Source organism: Seriola dumerili, unplaced genomic scaffold (genome assembly GCF_002260705.1).
Source record: "Seriola dumerili isolate Sdu_G_001 unplaced genomic scaffold, Sdu_1.0 BDQW01000003.1, whole genome shotgun sequence".
Lineage (NCBI taxonomy): Eukaryota > Metazoa > Chordata > Actinopteri > Carangiformes > Carangidae > Seriola > Seriola dumerili.
The window spans coordinates 1552743-1576067 of NW_019174258.1; the positions used below are offsets into that span (position 1 = coordinate 1552743).

General features: G+C 39.3%; 1 protein-coding gene across 2 annotated transcripts; it reads left to right on the forward strand.

The window, feature by feature from the left end:
• The first annotated feature begins 279 nt into the window (after nt 1–279).
• On the forward strand, nt 280–15379 carry LOC111222236 (tyrosine-protein kinase Fes/Fps-like). 2 transcript variants are annotated; one of them, XM_022745888.1, is made up of 18 exons: nt 280–614; nt 1810–1983; nt 3059–3155; nt 3400–3583; nt 4268–4405; nt 4508–4627; nt 4791–4913; nt 5900–6095; nt 7032–7112; nt 8027–8236; nt 8545–8667; nt 8833–8886; nt 9888–10006; nt 10109–10203; nt 10356–10479; nt 13285–13442; nt 13581–13703; nt 13868–15379. In XM_022745888.1, the coding sequence occupies exons 1-18, from the start codon at nt 390–392 to the stop codon at nt 14008–14010; spliced, it is 2487 nt and encodes an 828-aa protein (XP_022601609.1). In that variant the 5' UTR covers nt 280–389; the 3' UTR covers nt 14011–15379. The 2 variants fall into 2 exon arrangements, with proteins under 2 accessions (XP_022601609.1, XP_022601618.1); XM_022745897.1 differs by having other exon boundaries at nt 8027–8149.
• Nucleotides 15380–23325: the final 7946 nt, after the last annotated feature.

Below are 23325 nucleotides of genomic sequence, written 5' to 3' on the forward strand. Positions count from 1 at the left end.
TATAAATATATATATGCAGACAGATAAACGTAGGAACATTTGTGTGTGTGTTGTTTCTGTATTTTATTTATTATTTTATACACTCACAACAATAGTTTTTTTGGCTCTAACATTGTTCCTAAATTGAAAGTAAAATTTCAATTTCAACAGTAACCACATTCAACAGACACAAGGAAGTGCTGCCTCAAACAAACCACTGTACTTTTTTTTTGCATACAGGGAAGTGAAACCCCTCTATGGCCACAGAGAAATAACTCCTCTTGGTCATTAGCAGCTGCTTCAGCTCACCACTCAGTTTCTGTCCCACTCTGAGAAAAAACAAAGGGGCTGTATAGGATTTACTGCTTACAACAAATCCCTGGGATAGAGGAGAGTGAAACTATTCAGAGATGGGTTTTGGGGAGGACCTTAGGTGTCCACAGGCACATGCAGCAGTCATGCGGCTGCTGGACTCAGAGCTTCACCTGATGGAGGTCATGAAGAAGTGGATGGGTCAACGGGCTAAGAGTGAGCGGGAGTTTGCAGTGCAGCTGCATAACATGGCTACCATAGCAGAGAAACTGGACCGACCTCAGCCTGGTGCAGGTCTGGACTACATCAGCCAGCTCAACAAGGTGAGGTCTCTTAGATCTTAGATCACTCTGCATTCACTCAGTCGTTCACTGATCATCATCCCCCCACTGGAAGAAAGCCACTGCACAATGCACAAAGTGTGTGACCTCAGTGTATTTCAAATTAGTTTCAAATATTAAGTTGAAATTAAAAATGGTTGGAAAATTAATAATCAACATCAGTGTTTTTTGTATATAGAATTTATTTAGGTGGTGAAATAGATTTGCAACCACCCAGTAAGACTAATTTTACATTTCATTGTTTTATTTTAGACTTTTTTCAAATAGGGGAAAAGACAATATGATGCGTAGACATACTGTGGAAAAAAACATTTTCCTAAAGTTCAGATTGTGAAACATCCATATAAACTGAAGTTACTGTTAAGGAGTCAATGTGTGTATTTGGGTGCAATGTGCGTAACAAACTGTGTGTGAATGGCCCAAAGTATCCCAGAGTAAATCTGTAAAAGTTGATTTTTCTCAATTTCTTTGAGGTACTCATAAAATTATGAGAGGCCTCAGGTTCTGCTGAAGGCTTAGATACCAATAACCCTGAGCTGAACCTTGTTTCATCTTCCCCTGGTTGACATAGTAAAAAATTATCTAAATGTTTAAACATATTCTCCGATCAGAGAGCACACACAGTATACCTCCACTAAGGCTGCACAATCCTCTAAATATTGACACTTTAATAATTTTTTTACCTGTATGGATTTCAGAACTATATTCGATCATCACAACATGGACTGTGCAAGAATGTCACAAACAGTAAAAATTGATTATGTTGCTGTAGCACTACCCATAAATGAAAGCACTGATATGGTGTGTGCACACACTATCTAAAAGTAGTTGCAATTGCTCTGTTTTCTATTTATGGCTATGTTAAGTCATATGAATACGGCGACCAGTAACAGGAAAACATTACATAAACAGAAATATGTTATCTATGGTTGTGAAAATTTTGATAAATTAGTCAGAGGAATGGAGAAAATAAAAAAAAATGGTGGTTAATTCTTTAAGTAACTAGTTGGTGACTCTATCTTCACCAAGATCCTGCTAGTTTGTCCGCTGACCAAGACGCAAACACACAGATTGAAATGCAGGTTGTGGTGGACTGTGCAACCTTGGTAGCAGAGGTTTACTAAGTGTCTCCTGTCTGAATGCCCTGTCTCCCTGACCTTTGCCCTCTGCCTGTCAGTCGTGGGGAGTGCTGGTCTCTCAGACGGACTTTCTCAGCCAGGTGATGAGGAAGCGCTCCGAGGATCTGTTGGATGGTCCCATCAGCAAACTGACACTGCTCATCAGAGACAAACAGCAGCTCCGCAAAACCTACGCAGAGCAGTGGAATCTACTGAGGCAGGAGCTCAGCAAGGTGTGTGACTAACACACACACAAACTTAAATACACTACTACATACAAACTGCAACTATCATGCCAGAACCACCTCTGAACAGTCTGACGTCCGACTGTGATAAAACCTCTCACTGCTCACACTACATATTTGCTGTGTTATGGACGGATACTGTTATATTTTGCTTTTTGAAAGTGCACACAATGTTTACTTTTTCTAAACACTGATATATTTGAAAAAAAAAGTGCATCTCAGATGTTATGAAGCAATGTCTTGTTTCTTTTGCAACTACTCTTGCACACAAAGACTCCAGTGTTTCTTTTTCTGAATGCTTTCATCATTTTAAAATGAAAGAGAACTGTGTAAATGACACATTATGTGTATGAAATAGTGATATTAGTAGTGGTAGAGTTTATGTACATGACATGACTCGTACAAGAGGCAGAAGTTGTTGCTTGTTTTCTCCAGTGCATCATCTTCACATGCAGATGAGCACTGCAGTGGCAGCTTTATAAACAGACAGCAGTCAATTGAAATGAGGTTCAATAGACTGGAAAGAATATGTGCAAATGCATTTTGATGGGATCTCAAACTGGTGGCTGCTCCACACTGTTTTTATTACCCAATTACATCAGGCAAATGATGTGTTCATTTTCAGTTATCCATATTGGGTTGCAGTTTTGCCGTTTGGCATTCAGTTTATTTATTTGAATTTTTTTACTTCGCCGTGCAGCCGATGCTCCGGCAGCTCTGATTTTGTGTACATCACTGTTATACAGATAACATTTCATGTTGTGATAGCAACTGAACAGCAATGTCAGAGTTGCTGGCAGGTGGAGGTTTAAGTATTGGCAGCAGCTACACAGCAAAGGTCAGACCATTTCCTCATATGTCTTCTCTCATGTTTCGTGTTCCTCTGCCGTGAAACATACCATGGTCTCTGTCCACTTCCTGTGTCAAGTAGTGCTCTCACTAAGAAGGGCAGTCTTTAACACACAAAAAGCTCCTTTGAATCACACTCATTTCTTGCACCGTATATTTTCCACCTGGATGTGTGCTGTAAAAGATGCTGTTGTGCGTCTGTGTGATGCTTCAGGTGACACAAACAGAGCTGGAGAGGCTGAAGAGCAGCTACAGACAGGCAGCGAGAGATGCAGCGCAGGCTAAGAGGAAGTATCAGGAGGCCAATAAAGGTGGGAATTCCTGGTATAACGTACTTCTCTGAACACTTTCACACTGATGGCACAGTCTAGCTTTGTTTTTGTTTTGTTTTTTGTTGTCGCTTTTGTGGATAGTTTTTTTCTCACACGGTGTCTGAGAACAGAGAGTGTTGTATGCAAATTTGTGATTGTGACACTGGGCTATTTAAATAACCTGTACTGTTTAACTCTGAAATGTGTATTCATCACATAATGTGTCTTCCACTTCCTGTAACAGATAAAGAGCGAGACAAGGCTAAAGAGCGTTACATAAAAACAACACTGAGACTCCACGAGCTGCATAATGAGTACGTCCTGTCTGTGCAAGCTGCCCAGGTTTACCATCAGCACCACTACAGTCAGATCCAGCCTGCCCTGCTCAGCGCACTGCAGACACTGCAGCAGGAGATGGTGCTCATACTGTAAGACCAAATACACTACAGAGTGGATATAAGACTGGCTGTGTGTGTGTGTGTGTGTATGTGAGAAAATGATGACGCATTAAAACTGACAAGGTCCTTTAATTTTCAGCCATTTGTTTTAATTATCATAAGAACTCTGTGCAAAATCAACTTGCACAGACTTGAAATATGCCTGAGCTGATGCATTACAGCCAACATCTAGCTGTATTTATTTTCCACTTGCTTTGTATGAATAATATTTGGACATGCTGTCGAGAGCAGTGACTGTTTATGACTGTTTTAACAGCTATTCCTCGTTTTTGTATTCAAGAAAAGGTTTCAAAAGGAGAAACAAGAAGTGAAACAGTGAAATGAATGATCTGAAGTTGGAAGCGTTATGTAGTAAATGTTTGACATTCAGGGGTCGGATCTTAAATGCCAAGCAATAATAACTCAAATTTGACAAAAGGTTAAAGCATCTAAATATTTACTGCTTGTCTCAGGCTATTCTCTCAAAGTAGCACTGATATGAATCAACCTGCAGCCAACCAACCTTATGCTTTGGAAAAGAGCAGTACTGAAAATGTAGTTTGGATTTAGCTAGATCTTACAAAACAGTCCTTGAAATCAATGAACTGGCCAACATCACTGTGCATCATGTGTGACGCATGTTTTTCATGTGCCCTGCCTGCACCTCTGAACCAGAAAGGAGATCCTGCAGGAGTATTTCGACATCTCCACGTTCCTTCATCATGAAGTGGTGCGGATCCACAGAGAGATATCTTTGGCTCTAACGGCCATCGATCCTCACAGAGAATATGAGAGCTTCATTCACCAGAACAGGCAAACTTTTCCTCTCAGATGTCCTCTATGCAAATCATGACATCCCACCCTGCAGAGCGATGATGCAATGAACTGTGTGTGTATGTGTGTGTGTGTTTGTAGGTCTGTAGGGGAGATTCCTGCTTGTGCAGAGTTTGACTGTAGCCTTCTGGAGGACACTGAGCAGCTAAACCCCAGAGATATCGAGCTGAACGACCTCACGCTTGAGACAGTCCAGCACAAGTGAGAGCAAACACACCAGATGACTAGACTCCAATTTCCTTCTTTACTATCAACTACTTCCTCCTCATACCCCTCCCCTGTTCTGCCCGCCACCTATTTCCTCTGACTGTTGTGCATCAATTACTTCCTCTCCCCATGCTATTTTACTGTCCTCTTCCCCCAGACTGACTGCGGTAGAGGAGGAGCTGCTGGACCTGGCTCGGACTCTGGGCTCCCAGCAGACCTCGGTTGAACAGCTGGAGCTGGAGCTGGAGGCCGAGCAGGAGGGTGTCAAAAAAGGCCAGAGGTGAGCGGACCACAGATATCAGCCAGAATAAGTGACACTGATGTTGTATTCAGAGGTTATCGAGGAGGTTTCAAAATAAAAAACACACAGCCTTTGGTTGTTGTGAGGACAAATTACCGAAGTTTGTCTCTGTGGGCAGTCCTTTCCGTCGGGAGAGTTCACTGTGCTCTTGGTTGGGCAACAGCTAATAACCAGTGTGGTCTCAGGGGGCAGTAAGTGCCTTATGAATTATAATACAGCTATATGGTCAGAGTTATGGAGCTCGACCCCTCATTTGTCTTGGTTGATGAGGCTGTCTGAAGGTGTTAGAGGTTTACAGTCCTGTGGGAGTGATCGAGTCATTAACAAACTCCTGGAGGACAACTGGAAGCAATGTGTTTGCAAAAGGTGGATAACTTGAAAGGGCAGCCGGAGAACACATATGGTGGTGGTGGTGTTAGTGAGGTGAGTGGAGGTTATGCCGCCCTTTGGTCTGAATTTTGAAGAAACATTTTATAAATTGACTGTGACAGTCTGGGTTAGGTTGACCAAGTGTGACCTACTGTAGCTGAGAATGTGATTACCTGAGGAAAATTCAGACTGAGTACACTTGCTTCTGTGGTTCCTACTCACCATCATTCTGATATCATTTCAAAAGCTTTCTTCTGTTTGATTGGTGCGTTCAGAAATCTGGTCAAGCAATAGCATATCAGCATTTGGCCTGTTCTATCCGGTTGACAAAACAATCTCATTACAAGGTCTATTAGTAGTTTTTTGTTGTTCTTTTTAGCTTTCAAACCACTGAATCACACTGCCCCAGAGCTGCATTATCAGCTACTCAAAGTAGACGGCTGCCCCGAGGACTTCTAGGGCTCTTGTACTGTCTTATTGTGTCACTTATGGTGTTTTATTGACTTGCTCATCCCTTTGTGTCGCTCAAGCTGATGAGGTCCTATACAAATTGAAATTACCTTTACTTACGTACAGCTGCTTTCTGTATTGTCCAGGGTCTACCAGTTCAGCAAGAGACATGCACTGGAGGAGTGCCGGCAGCAGGTCGCTCTGTCTCAGGGCGTGAGAGCCAAGCTGGAGACTCAGAGAGTTATTCTGAAGAAGAAACTGGAGCAGCTGGGCTCCAAAGAACCTCCCTCTGCTCTGACACTGGACCCAGAGACTGTTTCACTTTCATCCATCTCAAGCAATGTATGTTCTCCCTGCCACAGGCTTTCCTTCCTTTGTCTTTTGTTTTAGCTCCTCATCAAATTAGTCCTGTCAGTCAGCCAGATGCAAATGGGTTGGGTGTAGCATTTAAACTCAAAAACAAGTGATGGCATGAGGAAGGAAGATGTCGTGTTGGATCATGGACAACTGAAACTATTGTTGGTATCAACTACAAAGATGTCATGTCTGGTATAAACAAACAAACTCTAAACCTTATCAAACAGTATGAGAGTATGGCAATTTTTACAACTCTATTTCCACAACGTGTGCACCAGAAGTGGGACAGATTCATTGCAAGTCACAAGTCTTGGGTAAGTTCCAAGTCAATTCCAAGTCCTGAAGTTAGTCTATATCTTAGACCTTAAACAACTCATCATGGAATTAGCAACAGCAGCATCATCAGGCTAATTGTACTGACAACCATTAATAACAGACCATGGTATAAACTTTATACTTACTTAAAATCAGTACTGAGCTACTTAGCACGCTGGCATTAGCATGTAGCTCAAAGTGTTGCTGTGCCTATATGTAAAGCTTCACAGAGCTTGTGGCTGTAGACTCTTAGTCTTGTTTGTCAAGTTGAGACCAAAGTCACCAAATTTGTGACTTAAGAATGACTTTCATCCAACTCATGTTACTTTTCTCCACACACTTGTTTTGTACTGCAGCTATTCCTGTAGCTTTTTGAAAGAGTAAGTTCGCCTGTAATCATCGCCCTGCTCTCTTTACCACTAAACAGCTCTTTGTGGCTGGACCTGCCAAAATGATTTTATTGTAACTTTTCAAATATTGCTTTTGTTGGCATTTTTTGCTTTTACTTTGATAGTAATAGTGGAGAGATGCAAGGAAGGAGGGAAGTGTGGACACTTTTGCATTGTCATGATGTGCTCTTGATCTTTTTTTTTTTTTTTTTTTCAGGACCACAGCCACCCTTCTTCCAAAGTCCTCATGGAGGGGATCATAAACAATCTCAGTGGCCTGTTCAAACCTAAATGTGAGGTATGTTAAACAATTACAATAATTACACACCAAACAATGATTGGTAGAGTAGTGCTGGTTATAATAAAACTGTGTGCCATCACGTTGTACACCCTAAACAATATAGTCTATCTATTTCTTTATGTGTTGCTGAAGAATACTTCAACAGGAAGTACAATTGTTTCAACTGAAGGACACTTCCCCTCTTCAGTCTAACACCCTCTCGCTCTTAACTCTAACCGCAGCACAGGCTTTTCCACACTCAGACCTCTTGCTGCACAACAAACAATTCATCATGTTTTGGTGAAAGTGCCCGAGTTTCAAAATGTATCCTCTGTGCTGTTGAGCTCACTCAGGCACATGATCTTTCTTTGGGGTCTCCTGCTTGTGAAGGCACCATGGGACTTATTGAGGGTAGCTTTGTCGGTCAAGTTACTACTTTTGAAATTCTGCCTGACCTAAAACTAAGTTTACTTCTCATGCAGCTGGTTTACATTTCATCGCTTTATCATTGCTGACAGATGATAGTACACAGGAAGCTATGACCCAGCTGTCCTGCACACAAACTCTCAACAGGAAAAGGCTTTGTGCAGTCATTCTTTCAGTTTTTGATCTGTCAGAAAATTAAAAAGGACTGCACACATGCTGTAAAAGATCGTGTTGAGCAAATAATGTTTTAATGTTTATAATGTGTTGGATTTCAAGCCTAAATTATTTGAAGTGTGAACCCCTTCTCCCTCCAACTCCCAACTCTGTGGTATCCTGGAGGCATGAAGGGTGGTGCAGTTAGACTTTAAAGTAATACAGATTCTTCTTTGAAGTATCTCCATATAATCTCTGCAGAATTGTCCTAAAACCCAACCTCTATCACTTCTTATTGTTTCATTATTCATGTCAGCTTTAAAGATTCTGCTTTTCTCTGTTCTTGCCTTCAGGTTCTTCCGGTTCTCAGCCCGGTGCAGGAGGTGGATCGTCCCCTGGGGCAGCAGGACTGGTACCACGGAGCCATTCCCAGACTGGAGGTCCAGCAGCTGCTGAAGAGTGATGGAGACTTCTTGGTGAGGAAGAGTCAAGAGAAACAGGGTTATGTGCTCTCTGTGCAATGGGATGGATCCAGCAAGCATTTTCTTATTCAGAACACGGATGTAAGTAAACCGACTTAAAGCAACAGAAAGCTTTTGTTAGTTAGAGTTATAGAGGTACAGTTTACTTCATATGTGGTGTATATTTATGTAGATAAAGAGATGATGGTGATAGATTAACTATTTCCTTCCCAATTTCATTCACATGAGTGGAAGTTTTGAGAATATGTACATTTTGTGGCTATTTTGTACATGATGTTATTTCCTACAAATTAAACAGAAGTTTAGATGAATGAATACAAAATTTATATTTTGGTCATCTTTGAACATCAGTTAACTCCTTTTAAATGTTTTTCCATGTGTGTCAGTAGAATCTGTACCGTCTGGATGGACAAGGCTTCCACAGTATCCCACTGCTGATCCATCATTTACTATCGTCACGACAACACATCACCAAGAGGGCTGACATAGTGCTGAAGAAGCCTGTACTGAAGGTATTGCTGCAACACGCACGCACGCACGCACGCACGCACGCACGCACGCACGCACGCACGCACGCACGCACGCACGCACGCACACTCTCTCTGTAGATTATGCTTTTTAACTTGTTAGACCTGTACTAATATGTGTCTCCTATTGTTAATTTTTAACCCCATTAGGACAAGTGGGTCCTGGAACATGATGATATTATCTTGGGACAGCTCATTGGACGGGTGGGTAAGCTTGGCATCTGTTGACAGAAATGCAGAAATGAACAAAATCAAACATTTTATTTTTAATTCATTGCTTTTTATTATGCCTATTAACAGAGTTAGCCATGGGTAATGTGTCCATGTGTTTGTCATCTCAAAATAATGCGAACATATTTGCACGAGACTTTATGGCCACAGTGCAAGGAAGACCTGCACAGTGAGTCATATTAATACAATTCAATCAGTTAAAAGAACAAAACAAACAAAAAAAACAACAGTCTTTTGAAGACATTATTGCCAGTTTAAATTATGGATTCACATGTTTTCTGGTTTGTCTTAAATTAATACTTGATGAAGTTCTCCTCTCCATAAGAGATCTTGTCTTAAAATGATTTCAGTGTAAGTGGGGACAAAATGCAAAGTTCTTGTCTTAAGAAAAAATGTATTATATAGTTTAGCCCTAAGCTATTATGAGACTTCAGCAGTTTGAATTATTCAAATAAAGTGGGTATCTTGGAAAGTTACAGTCTTTTGGTTACTATCCCTCTGTTGTGGCTCAGCAAGCAAACACTGCCCTTGGAAAAACAAAGAGGGAATTTTGTACTAAAAGGCTGTTACTGTGGAAGGTTTGTATAATTCAGACAGCTGAAGTCTCATATTAACTACAACTGAACTTTGGAAATGATTTATACACAGCGGATGTACTGCAGATGTTGTCCTCCATCATTTACATTGATATTGCTTTGGTTAGGGGATCTCTTTATGGTCAGTATGGGCAAGAGGAACAACTACAGCCACTATTAGAATTGATGTATATGTTTATCACCCATTTCATCTGCAGTCATAAAATTGTGCACATATGGTAACATTTTACCAAGAAATTTGTTGATTTTAGAGAAAACCAGCTGTGGAACTGTCATATCTTGAATCATTCGGTGCTGGATTAGATACATACTCTGATGAGTGAGAAAAGAGAGTTTAAAAAAACTGTAACTGATCATGTTGGTGTTGATACCACACAGGGCAACTTTGGAGAAGTGTACAGTGGTCGATTACGCTCTGATAACACTCCTGTGGCTGTGAAATCCTGTAAAGAGAACCTGGCCCCAGAGCACAAGAGTAAGTTCCTGATGGAGGCCAGGTTAGTACATACACACACACACACACACACACACACACACACACACACACACACACACACACACACACACACACACACCTCTCTGTACTCCTTGCTGTCCAGGATCCTGAAGCAGTACGACCATCCTAACATTGTGAAGCTGATAGGGGTGTGCACTCAGAAACAGCCCATCTACATCATTATGGAGCTTGTTCAAGGTAAATATGATCATGATAGACAACACCTTTATATCTCAACAGCTTCAAGATTTATTGTTCCATTACTGGATCCCCACTTTGTTCCATCATCATCATCACTCTCTATATGTATGTGTGTGTGTGTGTGTGTGTGTGTGTATGCATTTCATAAGGTGGTGATTTTCTCTCCTTCCTGCGGCATGAGGGTCACAGTCTGAAGCCGAAGGTGTTGGTCAAAATGACAGAAAATGTAGCAGCTGGCATGGAGTACCTGGAGAGCAAGAAGTGTATCCACAGGTTGGTCAGTCAGTCTGTCAGTGTTTGTATAGCCCCCTTTGTGGGCACGATACAGTTTACAGCACTCTGTCTCATCACTAAATCAAGAACAGGTAAGATTGCGACTTTACATGTTCTGAGTCACATACACTTGCATCAAGGAGTTGACCATTTATACAAAATGGTTTTGCAATTAGAGGTGACCAGTGGCGGAAGGTAACTAAGTACATTTACCCATTGTACCTAAGTATAATTTTGAGGTACTTGTTCTTTATATAATTATAATAATTAGTGTTTACACTTAAACTCTGCTAAATTACATTTACATTTATTTGAAGGCTTTAGTGGCTGTACTGGTTATTTTGCAGATTCAAATTATTAATTCAAAACATAGTCAACATAGACAACATCAAAGTGATATGCACCTAAATGAAAGCCTTCAAAAAATGTACATGTATTTCAGAATATCTTAGTATTTGGTGTGCCCCCCCCTTTTGCTTTAATGACAGTATGCACTCAAGGTGGCATGGACTCCACAAGTTTGTGCAAAACCTGATGACCCATGTTATCCCCACACGATCCACAAAGCTGCCCAGAGCTTCTTGTGATGTCACACAGTGCTTGGCTTTCTCAGTCTTCAAGTAAAAGTATCAAGTATCAGTAGAAGTTCAATTGGGTTGAGGTCAGGTGACTGTGAAGGAAAGTCCTTGACAGTCAGGACTCCTTGGTTTTCTCTGGTCTGTTTGGGGTCATTATCCTGCTGCAGTATGAGTCCCTCTCTACAAAGATGCAAACTAGAGGGTACAGCATATCTATGAAGAATGGAGTGGCACTTCTCCTCGGTCAGGGTGTAGTCAATTTGGTGCAGGTGTTCAACCCCAGACTAGGCAAAACATCCCCACACTTAAATATTCCCAACAACGTGTTTCACTGTTGGTTTGATACACTGCAGTGTCATTCTCTCTCCTTACACACGGGGTGGCTCTAAAGCCACCATGAATTTAAGGAAACACATAAAACACAGTGCACTATGTTACACAAACGATGGTGCCAGGGAAAATGAATTTGTTGCATATTATAACATATTGATTTTACATTCTGTACTATGTAGTTTCTAAGTGTGTACAAGCGTGGATCAAGCTGCAGCAGACTGATCTCTAGCCTTCATGATACATGATAAAAACCTCATTCACTTCACCTAACTGTTAACCAAACTGCACTTTCCCAGCAGCACGTTCACATACATTGATGTAGCAGTCAAACAGTCAATTGAAAATGAGGGAAAAAGAGTTTCCTTAAATAATCGATAGCTGTGGTGTTCTTGAAGGTGAAACTAGAAACCTACAGTGTTTTTCACTTAAATTAAAAGGCAGAACAACTATGAATTCAAGAACGAATTCATTACATTCATTTTTGCTGAAGTGACTTACAAGAAGTGTGATCAAACTCAAAATGAACAAGCTAAATGTCATCCAAAATTAGAACTACCCCAAAAAAACATCAGCAAGTTTTCAGAGACCCACAGTGCAAGTGCTGGGTTTTCTTTCTCTCTCTCTCTCTTTTGAAAAGAAATAATGTGGTGTTAGGATGTAGTGTGAAAAAATAGGTTTTCAGGCTGTGGCAGAAGATGGGTAGTGACTACTGTTTTTACCCCAGTCGGAGCTCATTCCACAAAAAAAGAGTATTGACCGTACTAGTAATATAACTCAGGATCAAATGTTAAAATGCAAAGATACAGAGAGTATATATGAATATCACGATTATCTGTTTATTAATTGCTGACTTCTCCACTATTTGTATATCAACTCTCATACATTAAAAGTGCTGTACTAAAAACACATTCAAAATATTAAATGATTGAAAGTTTGCAAAGAAACACTTTAAAATACAATAAAACAGAGCAGAAAGTAAAAAAAATTAAATGAACAAAGCTACAAATGTTCAAATACAATCAAACCTTTGAAAAGACAGTTACAAAAATTGCAGTTCAGATATTGATGGACAGGTTATTTCACAGTTTTGGTCTAGAGCAAGAAAGGGCTGCCTCTGTATATTTCTCTGTAGCGCTTGATTACCTAATAGTCAACTTAACATGGAGGTGCTAAACCATTCAGAGCCTTGTACACTCACTAGGTATATGATTTTAAAATCTGTAAGCTGTAAAAGAGACAGAAATCCAGTGCAAGGATGCTGAACTGGCTGTGATCTCTGTTCTTTTTTTTTATTCTTCATTTTTCATTTTTAACAAGGCGACCCTGACTGTAGCTACACAAACAACTCACAGTTTTAAAGATCAAATATGGGGTTTTGTTAGCAGCCTACAAACAATGCATGTACTGAAAGAAAAATGAGAAAAAGCTGGGATCAAAAATACTGAAAAAAAAAGTGAAATTCAACATCATTTTTATGGTGAAAATAGAGTAAATTAAAATAGGTCTTTATGCATGATTTAAGGCATCTGTTGTTGGGTGGGAGCGAAAAGGGAGCTTAGGGTGAGGCATCCGTTGAGGTTGTCGTAGAGAAGACATGAGGTTGTGACATCCGGCTCATTGCAGGGGCGCTGTACAATTTGCCCAGCGGGTACAGATCACAGCAGGCTGCTGGTAGCTGCTCAGCCTGTAACGCTGCATGCCTAACTGCCTCACATGCAACACCAGAGACATGACAAGAACACTTGTTTCCCCACTCCTTTTATAGGGCTGTCTGTTCTATTGCTGTTTCTCTTTTTTTCCCCCATACAAAGCACAATATTTTTGTGTCACTTTCTCCATTTTTCCTCTTTATAAATCCCTCTTAAATCCTTTTTCCTCTTCTCTTTTTTTTAAGGGACTTGGCAGCAAGAAACTGTCTGGTTGCAGACCACAGTGTGGTGAAGATCAGTGACTTTGGGATGTCCCGTCAGCAAGATGATGGTGTCTACTCTGCAGAGGGCGGCCTCAGACAGATCCCTGTCAAATGGACGGCTCCTGAAGCCCTGAACTACGGTAAGACACAATTTCCTCTGCCCTGCAGTCACAGCTAGACACACTTCTCCTGTTTCTGTCTGCTAAACAGTCAGTTAATAACTGACAAAGACCTGTGTCTGTGCCTTTGCCATTGCTGCCCCCTGCTGGTGTTTTCAGGTCGCTATACCACAGAGAGTGACGTCTGGAGCTTTGGTGTCTTACTGTGGGAGACCTTCTCCATGGGAATGACGCCCTACACGAGCATGACCAACCAACAGACACGAGACGAAGTGGAGAGAGGTACAAGCTCATATCAGGCATATAAAAGTGTCAACGTGTTTGTGTTCATCTATTGTGTTTGATTCTGACACTGAGGCCTTTTCTGAATTCTGCATTTCAGAAAATGTGCACAGTGTGCTAAGATGATCTCAGTACCTGTTTTGACTGTCTGTGATGTGTTTCAGGATACCGTATGCCTGCTCCTCACAGCTGCCCTGTGGAAATCTCCAGGATTATGACCAGCTGCTGGCAGTACGACGCCAAAAACAGACCGTCTTTCAAGAAACTTCGAGCTGAGCTCAGCGCTATATACAACAAAATTACATAATGCAAGCCTGTTGATAGGACATGTAGATTTTTTTTCCTGTCAGTTTGATTGGTTGTTTGGTAGTGTGCTTATTTTTCCTTCAGAAAGAGTTTTGAAATCCAGCATATATACCAGTTGGTGGCAGCATTCTTGTTTCTTCTTGTCTCTTCTTGCCCCGATTGTCTGTTTTGCGTTGCTCCTCCTACCAAGAACAGAAGGTTGTCTTCAACATGTCTGTGTTCTTTGAGACAGAACAAATTTGTGCTAACATAAACACACATGCTGTGCTAGGTTATTAGCATAACTAGTGAAACATAACACCTATATCTGTCTCAAAGAAACCACAGAGATGTTTTAAACTGAGACATCCTCCTGAGGACTGCAGAGGCTGCCAACACTGACATTAAGACAATAAGGTTTGAGTTGAGAGTTGAGTTTAGGCCATTTCTGTCGGGGACTTTAGTTATTGAAATATTAGTATTGACTTACTTTAGTTCTGTAAGTCAGTAGCCTGTGGGATTCCAGGAAGGTGACACATGACTACCTTTGATGCCAAAAAATGATCTAAGATAAAAGGACAGGCCTTTTTGCACAGGAATTTCAATTAAAGCTTCAACAATCAATATGTGTACCTCAGCAACAGAAAAAATTACTATTTGTAATGCGAAAGGTGCCATTCATAGTGACAAACCCACCGAAAACTCTGCATTTCCTCTTGGCTCGACAGCGTTTCAGAGTATTTAAGTTCATTGCTTTAGTTTAAAACCCATAACTTTACTGTTTTGGTTCACTCTTACTGCTTTCATTTCCAGATGCAGCAGGCAGCTTCTTTTTTTTCATCATTATACAGATTTAATTGACACCTGCCTGGCACGGACACCTTTTCTTTTTAATGGCCAAGGCACAACACTATTTGAGTCAACATCCTGTGTGAAAAGGAGTCAGAACCTTTTTTTTTTTTTTTAACTTTAAAAAAATAAAAAAAAATAAAAAAAAATATATTTTTGAGGCATTAAAGGAAGACACATCCCTTCTGGTAACCTTATCCAGCAATTTACATAACATTTCTAATGTATTCGGTTTGCTTATTATTAATATGGAAAAGCATGACAACCAATTTTATATAATATGTTAATATGTTAGACTGACATAAATGTTTAGTTTTTTGACAATGATGTCAGAATCGCTGACTCTTGATAGAATATTTATGACGACTAAATTCAGCAAAGAAAGATTATCTTCAAAACTAAGTTAATTTTACACTGAAGTTGACAAAATTAAAACTGTAGGACATTATGGTATAATAGTTCAGCTGTTACTGCTATACATTAACATTGAAGTTTCTTGTTGTTTCTGGTTAAGGAAACAATTACAATTGTGTTGTTTAAATAAAAAAAAATATAATATATTCTTTGACACATGATCTAAATGATGATGATTTTTTGTACTCTTGACTCAGTTCGCAGCCCACACAGCCTGGTGGAGGCTCCTGACTATTATGTGTTTGTGTGAATGACGTCTGAGCACGTGGTGAGGATGTATTTATATTAACTCCACACTCCGCGCTCATAGCAGTGTAGCAGTATCTGTATGGGATAACTCAATGGATATTGGATTTTCTGATTGGACCAAATTCAACCTCAGCCGTCATCATCCTAACTTTATGCAAGCTAATATGCTAAATGCCACGAGCTGAATATTGACACTTGACATGAGACTGTCAACATGCCACTTAAACATGATATCACATTGAAATGCCACAGGTGGCCTATATGCTAACTACAGGCATACGAATGCTCAACTGATGTTAAATTGAAATGGATGTTAACATGTTAACAATAGACCTGTTGACATTCAGTTCAAAGCTGAGCTGCACAATTAGACTGATGAAACCTGACAAGTTAAGATGAGGGTAGGTCCACACTTCATCTACACCAAGTCTGTGATTCACAACCAAAAACCTTTTTGAAAATGGTGTAGAGTTAAATCATAATATGCTGGCAGAACGTTTTAGTGTGGATGAAGAAAACAATGTTGAAGAATGAAGAACAATGAAGAATCAACATCTACTTTTCTGTGATCATTCTGTGAGATCATTGAATCAATAACCACAGGCAGATGTGATGATGCAAACTGGCAAACTAACATGATCAGCTGGTTAGCCTAGCGAGTAGAAACAGGTAGAAACAGCTGGTCTGGCTCTGTCAGATTGTAATAAAATCCACCTGCAGACACCTTTAAAGCTCACTGATCAACAGGCTATATCTAATTTCTTTAATCCATGACTGAAATGTAAAAAAGTTACGGTTTACCGGGGGTTATGTATTTGACTGTTTCCTGGTTGGGACCTGCTGGGGTCCTGTAGCTTGTTGCTTGACAACAGGTATAGATATTTAGCTGTTTGCCTCATGTTAATACATTTTATTGTGGTAAAGAAGATCTTTACCAAAACAACTTGACAGTTTAAAGCACTTGTAGTCTTGTGAAATGTTTTCCCTGCTGTATGGTGACTACCACAGCTCTTACCTACTCTTACTGTATATCGACCGGCTGGACTAGAGATAGCCGAACATCATTCAGTTCAAGTTTTTCAGGACTCTGAGAAGAGAACAGAAGCCCATCAAATCGGATGCATCAGATTCACCCGGAGTTCCAGACATTTTGTTGAGACAAGGCAAGTGACATTGTTGAGTGACACTGACATGACACCTCATGGTGGCAGCGTGGGTGTGTGGTGTCATGGAGAGGTTACACAGAGTTGTTACACAGATCTCTGCAGACAATGCTATAGATGTTGCTGTCTGGCCCTGAATATCCTTGGCTCAGTGTCAGAATATCGGGGATTATATAATTGTTGTTCTCACTTGGTCTCTATAATTACACCAAACTTGTTCTTTTTTTTTTTCACTAGGAAACCTCACGTTTCCCATAACAACAGAAGGATGATGGGGTTTACCGCTCCAGCGCCTCCTCCTCAACTCTTGTGGAATTTAGGCTCTTGCTCTGAGCACAGTGGGTTTGGAGAGTGCAATTTGCTGATTGCAAAGGTAAAACTGTTGGCACGGCAACGCTGTTGCTCAACTTCTGTATCATCACTTAACGCTTACATGATTAAGGTTTTAAGACTAGTGAAACTACTAAATGGACTGATCACCAAGTATTGCTTTAAAATTGAATGTATCAGAACAGAAGTGAAACTTGAAATCCAAAAATATCAGATGACCAACTCAGGTGGGATGAGTCAAACACACATCCTGTAGACACCTAGTAATAAGAAAGGTGTGGCAGCTGTCATCATTACCCATCTGACTGGAGGAATGTATGATTAATTTATTTTAGCTCCTCGAACACACTGCTCCACCATGTTGTACTTGAAACCACCTCACCGGTTGAGCACGTTCTGTAACTCTTAGTTGTCACATGAGAGTCTTGTGATGCTGGAGCCTGCATTTCATAAAAATAAACACCAATACAGTGCATTGGAGTCCAAAAAAAACGAAAAATTAATGTAGAAGATTACATAAAGAGCTCATACCTCTCTAAAAAAACAAAAACAATTTTGCTCTAGTTTGAGACAATCTGACAGATAAATTGGTTAATTGGAAAAATTAGAAATTTATACCCATTTAATGTTTATTTTAGGTCTGATTTTGTTTCCTTACATTGCTTCAGTTGACAGTTGTGACTGCATTATTTTTATTCTACCTGCATGTGCATTGTTGATTTAATCAGAGGTTCTTAAATATCTCGTTTGTTGATGAGTTTATGTGACAATGTGTATGAAGCAGCTTTGTCAGACTGGGACACAATGTTTCCCTGTCAAGTGACATAAGTGGTTCAGAGAGAGACATCTCATCAGTTTTTTAAGCATTAATACAGCATTTCAAAAATAAGAAATGCCCCACAGATTTGTTTCATCCAGATTTTCATCTGGCAATGTCAGTGATGATTTATTTCTGAAAAAATATATATTTCCATAACATTTTTCTTAAGTTATAAAATGCTGTACAAGGAACGGAGAAAAAAGATAAATGCATAATAACAAAACCCACAAGTAAAATGGTCAAACACAAGGATGATAAAAAGATGTTAATCCACAAACTTTCACAAAATGTGACTTGTGAAATTTCAGAGGGCTTCATGAATATCTCAAAAAAGATCAAATGGATCAATGGATGAGTCAATTACAAGCTATAGTTGTCGCTCTTGTGTGCCGTGCATTTATTTCACACACGTCTTGTACACACAGATACAGTGACAGGGACCAGACAAGATGAGGAAAGATAAATCTGTATTGCTGCTGCTTCTATTTCTAGGGCCTTTGTGGGCTTTATTTGAAAACTCTTGCAAATGTGCACTGCAAAAAATAAGCACAATTTATGACTAAATGTAAAACTTTGAGGTTGTTTATTATGGGATATGGAAATAGAAGGTTTAATTGTATTTATTTACTTATATTATTGAAAAAGTAATGTTACTTACTTATTTACTATATATTATATTCATTGTCCATTTCATTATTGCTTATATTCATAGACATGCCAGACGTGCCATCTATAAAATGAAATAAGGTTCAAAAGAGCAGCAGCAGCATGATGATGCTGTCCACTGCAGTTTGCAGGAGAAAACAACAGCAGGAGCTCGATAGCTAGCCAATCAGAGCTTTTGTTAGTACTTTGTAAGGTTGGACCTAATTTCATTTTTAGGTGGCACACAGTTAAATCACAAAATGGTAACCGACTGTTATTGTTAAAGAAAAAGACAAATGGATTGTGAGACACGATGGGCAAGATACATTATTAAATGGAAGAAGTCCATAAATATAGGTCTGGAATCTGGAATTACTGAATGAAAATGAATACCCTTACATAAACGCATGTGGGTTCAGCTGAACCTGTTGAAAAACATGTTCGCTCATTGGCTCTGTTCAGGTTTCCTTCGGGCTGATTAGCCTTGAAGCCTGTAATCTTCTTCATACCATCCTTTGCATTGTTTTGCTGTTTACCAGCCTCCTCCTGTGAGAGTCTTTTGCTTTACCTAAGTCTCACTTTCAAGACCCTCTGCACGCTCTTCAGTAGGTCTCTGTCCCCGTCCCTGAAGGCTTTCCTCTTCCTGGTCAGCAGCTCCCTCAGGTCACTGGTGATCCACGAAGAGATCCAGAAATATTGCACTGACCTGGTGGGGATGGTGTTGTCCACAAAAAAGCTTATGTACTTTTGTTATGTTGTCCTTCATGGAGTTTTTGTCGTCTCTATGGGGCTCATAGAGTACATTCCAGTCTGTGGCCTCAAAACATCTCTGCAGAGTTTCATTAGCGTTCATGTGTATACCTGAAAAGTGTGTCAGAGGTATAGCTTAGAGGTATTAATGGTGATACAAATTAGGCCAGCTGGGGATCCTCAAACAGCTTCTCACATCCTGACTGAAAAAAAAAATAAAGAATAGAAACCTGAACTCAGGCAATAAATCACCTCAGATGGAATTAACTCTTCAATCCTACAGTCCTGCCAGTAGAAAGGTCGACACATTTGCAGCCAAACATTGCTCAAACGCACAGACCTTCAGTTTGCCTTCTAGTAGAGATCTCAAAGTTCACAAAAATACCGGATATATAAGGCTAAATTGTGGGCAAAGGGTATTAAGTGATACACATTTACATTTGATGGAATGATATGAGTATTGAGTTTGAAAATTTTGGTTGGTTTCTGTGGAGAGCTGTAATAAGATGTTAAAGAATAAGCATATCATGTCAGACATGGGATTTTACTGTGTAAAATTTCAATAAAATATGCCACCCACTTAATCATGATCCCATATGAGTATATAAGAATCCTAGTTGCTGCATTTTGTCCACATTGTAACAAAAGTTGCAACTTAATCAAGAAATATCAAGAAAATTATACCACATAAATGAATTCCTTGTATATGCATCAGTGTTTGTAAACATGCACTATTATAAACTCCTGAAGTTGATTTTTTTGAAATAGTAATTCTTTGTAACAGTTGTTCAAACTTAGACTTTCCACCAAATATTAATTTGGTTTTAGTTATTTATTTCAGTACAACAATCTACAGTTTACAGCAAACAATTTCAAACAAACATTTACAGAAAATTTCTATGAAAAAAATTACAATTCACAAAATTATAAAATGTAATTGAAATGAAGTTTGTTAGTGTAGAAACACCCAAGAATAAAAGATGAAAACTGTGATTACACTGTTGTAATGTAGTAAAATGTGTTGACTAAGTCACCTGTATGGCTGACTGAGGCACATGAGGTCGTGTGACACCTCCAGACCAATTTGCATGTACGCAAACTTGGAGTCGCATGGTGAAACATGTGAGGGACAAAGATGCTGTTTGACAAAGTAAAAGTTCTGTCTCCTCTGCTGATTGTAACACTGTGGCTGAGGGTTATCTGAGTGTCAAATCATCCTCACGAGTGTGCAGTAGTTTTCTGTCACCAAGAAACTGCCGACTGCCTGACGCTGTCATATCTCTGGCATCTGACTCTGTGTGCTGTTATGAACTGTACTTGCAGAGTTCTAGGAAATGCTTTTCTAGTTAGTCACACTCCACAGACGGATTATATGAAAGTGGCAAACACTTAACATGCATTTTATTTCTGTGAACACATCTTAAGAAAACAATGATTTTATGTGCTCTGCAGTAAAGATCTATTTCACATAATTGGCTTGCCTTTTGTATCCGCATAGATTGCACAATAGAAAATTATAGAGCTGAATGATGAGAAGCTAATTGATTCCAAAGAAAACAGGTTTTCAGTCATACTAGAAGGAAGCAATTATTTGATGCCTTTTCACTTTTCAAGCTTTGAAAGTTGTTAAGTCAAATGTATTCATGAAGCTCATTTAACAACAACAGCTTTGATGTACAACCAAAATAGAAAAAACCCCCCCAAAAAACCCCCAAAAAACCCCAAAACCAGTTTAAAAGACAATAGAATAAAAAATACATTAAGACCATAGCAACAATAACAATGATGGCATATTTTATAGGAATGAACCCAAAGGGGTGAGGATTGTCCCCAGAATAGTACCCTGAGGAACTCCACAATGGAGAGGCGCTGAGGAGGATACAGAGTCACCACAGCTGAGAGAAAAACTTGTTTAAAAAGTTTTAAAGTGCAAATTCAGAGATCAGACTAGGACATGTATATATAATAAAGATTGCAATTGTATTAAATAAAACTTTCTCTGAAACATTTTTTTTAAAGAAACATTTTGGTTTTTTGTCTAAAATTGTAGAGGACTGAGGTGTGCGGATTGGATTTCAGTCAGTGGTTGCACAACTGTATACTTAAAATTTGCTGGTACAACACCTGAAGCGAGACTGCTATTCATGATTATTTGGATGTTTGGTCCAACAGTCTCAAAAATCTCTTTACAAAGGCGAGAGTTTGGATATGTTTTCATATGACCAAAAATTTCCCTTAAAAGAGACAGACTCAAACTAGCTAAAAACAGAGCAGGTGACAGTAAAGGACGAGGTCATAGGAAAGGCTGATCATCACAATCTTGTCAACAAAAAAGTGGAGGAATTCTTCAGAGGTTTCTGAGGAGACAACAACACATGCAGATTCGGGAGGAGGGTGTTTAAAAACAGTCGTTTGTGATAATTACAATAAAACAATATCTGAAAAATATTTGATAATATTTGTATTATTTTTTACACCGTGTACAGTTCAAATTAAGGCTGTTTGTGCGTCATTTTTCCTTTTTCAGTCCTTTTCTGTGGTTTCTACACTCGAACTGTAAGCGATGTCAGACGGCAGGCCTGACTGGATGCCACAGTTACTGTATTTTTCAAGACAATTCCTACATGAGCAAAGAAAAAGGAAGAAAGCTGAAAAGCTTTGTTGTTTGAATAGCTGCAATGCACTGATCTGTGTCTCACTTACCTGTAGATTGACAGGAGATCATAATATCTCCAGCGGCATTGTTCCAGGGCTCTGTGTGGCCAAGGCAGAGCATACCACACCATGTGACAGAGAACATTGCTGAAATGCCTTAAAGCTGATAAGATATGAAGCCTCCATACTGCCCCCCTGTCACATGTTTAACTCCAGGTCTGAAATATGTTAAGGTGACATTGTATCATTTCAGCATCTATTAAGTTGAGTGATCAACATTTCACTTCACGTCTATTGGTGCCAACTATTGTGCAGTTTCCTTCGTGAAAATAATTTCTATTCTATGTATTTATCTTAGAAAGAGTGTGATCATTCCCTGCAGTGATTTCTGCAGCGTTAATTATGCAATTCTACTAATTGTTCCCTTAAAGGCAGAACTTTTTGTTTGAGGGTACACTTCCTGTGACAGTGTTTTAACCTTACCTAACACTCTTCCTCCTCTGTGTGCCACCCTGAGAAGTCGGCGTGTGCTTTAAAATTAAATTATTCAGCCTTTGTTGGTTGAACTGGTTTCATCTGGTAGACAGTTTGTAACCAGCGATTAGACCTTTGTTTTAAGGGATACATTTTGCTTTGCATCTTACATATAAAGATCACATGATGTTTTAACAAAAGCTATAGGTTAGCACATGTTCAAACTGAGCTTGGAAGAACTGGTTTCAGGTACTACAAACTGCAAAATGGACTCAGACCTAAAGGCATCTCTGATTTAACTGTACGATGCAAAGCATCCAGACCCTCTGTAAGCTCATTTAAATCAGGGCTTAAAACATTTTTGTTTGCTTTTCAATAAATCAACTTTTTAAAATCTTTTTAACTCTTTTTAATTATTAACTATTTATTTGCTTTGTGTTGCCTTTGTTTCTGTTTTCATTGTCATGTAAATACAGTTTTAATGTCTTCTTAATGTTTTATTTTGAATGTATTTTTATGCCTGTGTAAAGCACCTTGCATTGCCTTGTGTCTGAATATTGCTATATACATAAACTTTCCCTGCCTTGTGCTGCAAAAAAATGGAACTTAAATCTTTCTTTTCACTTATGGATTTTACAGTAAAGGACTCCAGTATACTTAATTATTTGCAGTTCCAGTAGTAATTGTTTTTCTTAATATAAAACTAATGTAACTTTTTTGTGTGAATTTTATGTGTATGTGCCTGTATTTAAACTGTTTATGTTTATTTCTTGTAGACGAGTCTCTCTTGAAAAAGAGGTTACAATCTCAATGAGACAAAAAACAAACATAATTTAGTGAATCTGTAGACTCAGTGGTTTGATTCGATTGGGTTAATTTGATTCAGGTGAGTTAGTTGTATTATTCAAATGCCATTACTGTGTAGCTGAAACACCAGCCAACAGTCAGTACAACCTAACACAGTGAAAACATCCCGTAAAGCCAAGGC

Bases quoted from the DNA above. Each gene is read 5' to 3' on its own strand.
- LOC111222236 (XM_022745888.1), top strand. From the start codon at position 390: ATGGGTTTTGGGGAGGACCTTAGGTGTCCACAGGCACATGCAGCAGTC. The intron at 3,584-4,267 runs GTAAGACCAAAT...CCTCTGAACCAG, and splicing joins CAGGAGATGGTGCTCATACT to AAAGGAGATCCTGCAGGAGT. The intron at 10,007-10,108 runs GTTAGTACATAC...CTTGCTGTCCAG, and splicing joins AAGTTCCTGATGGAGGCCAG to GATCCTGAAGCAGTACGACC.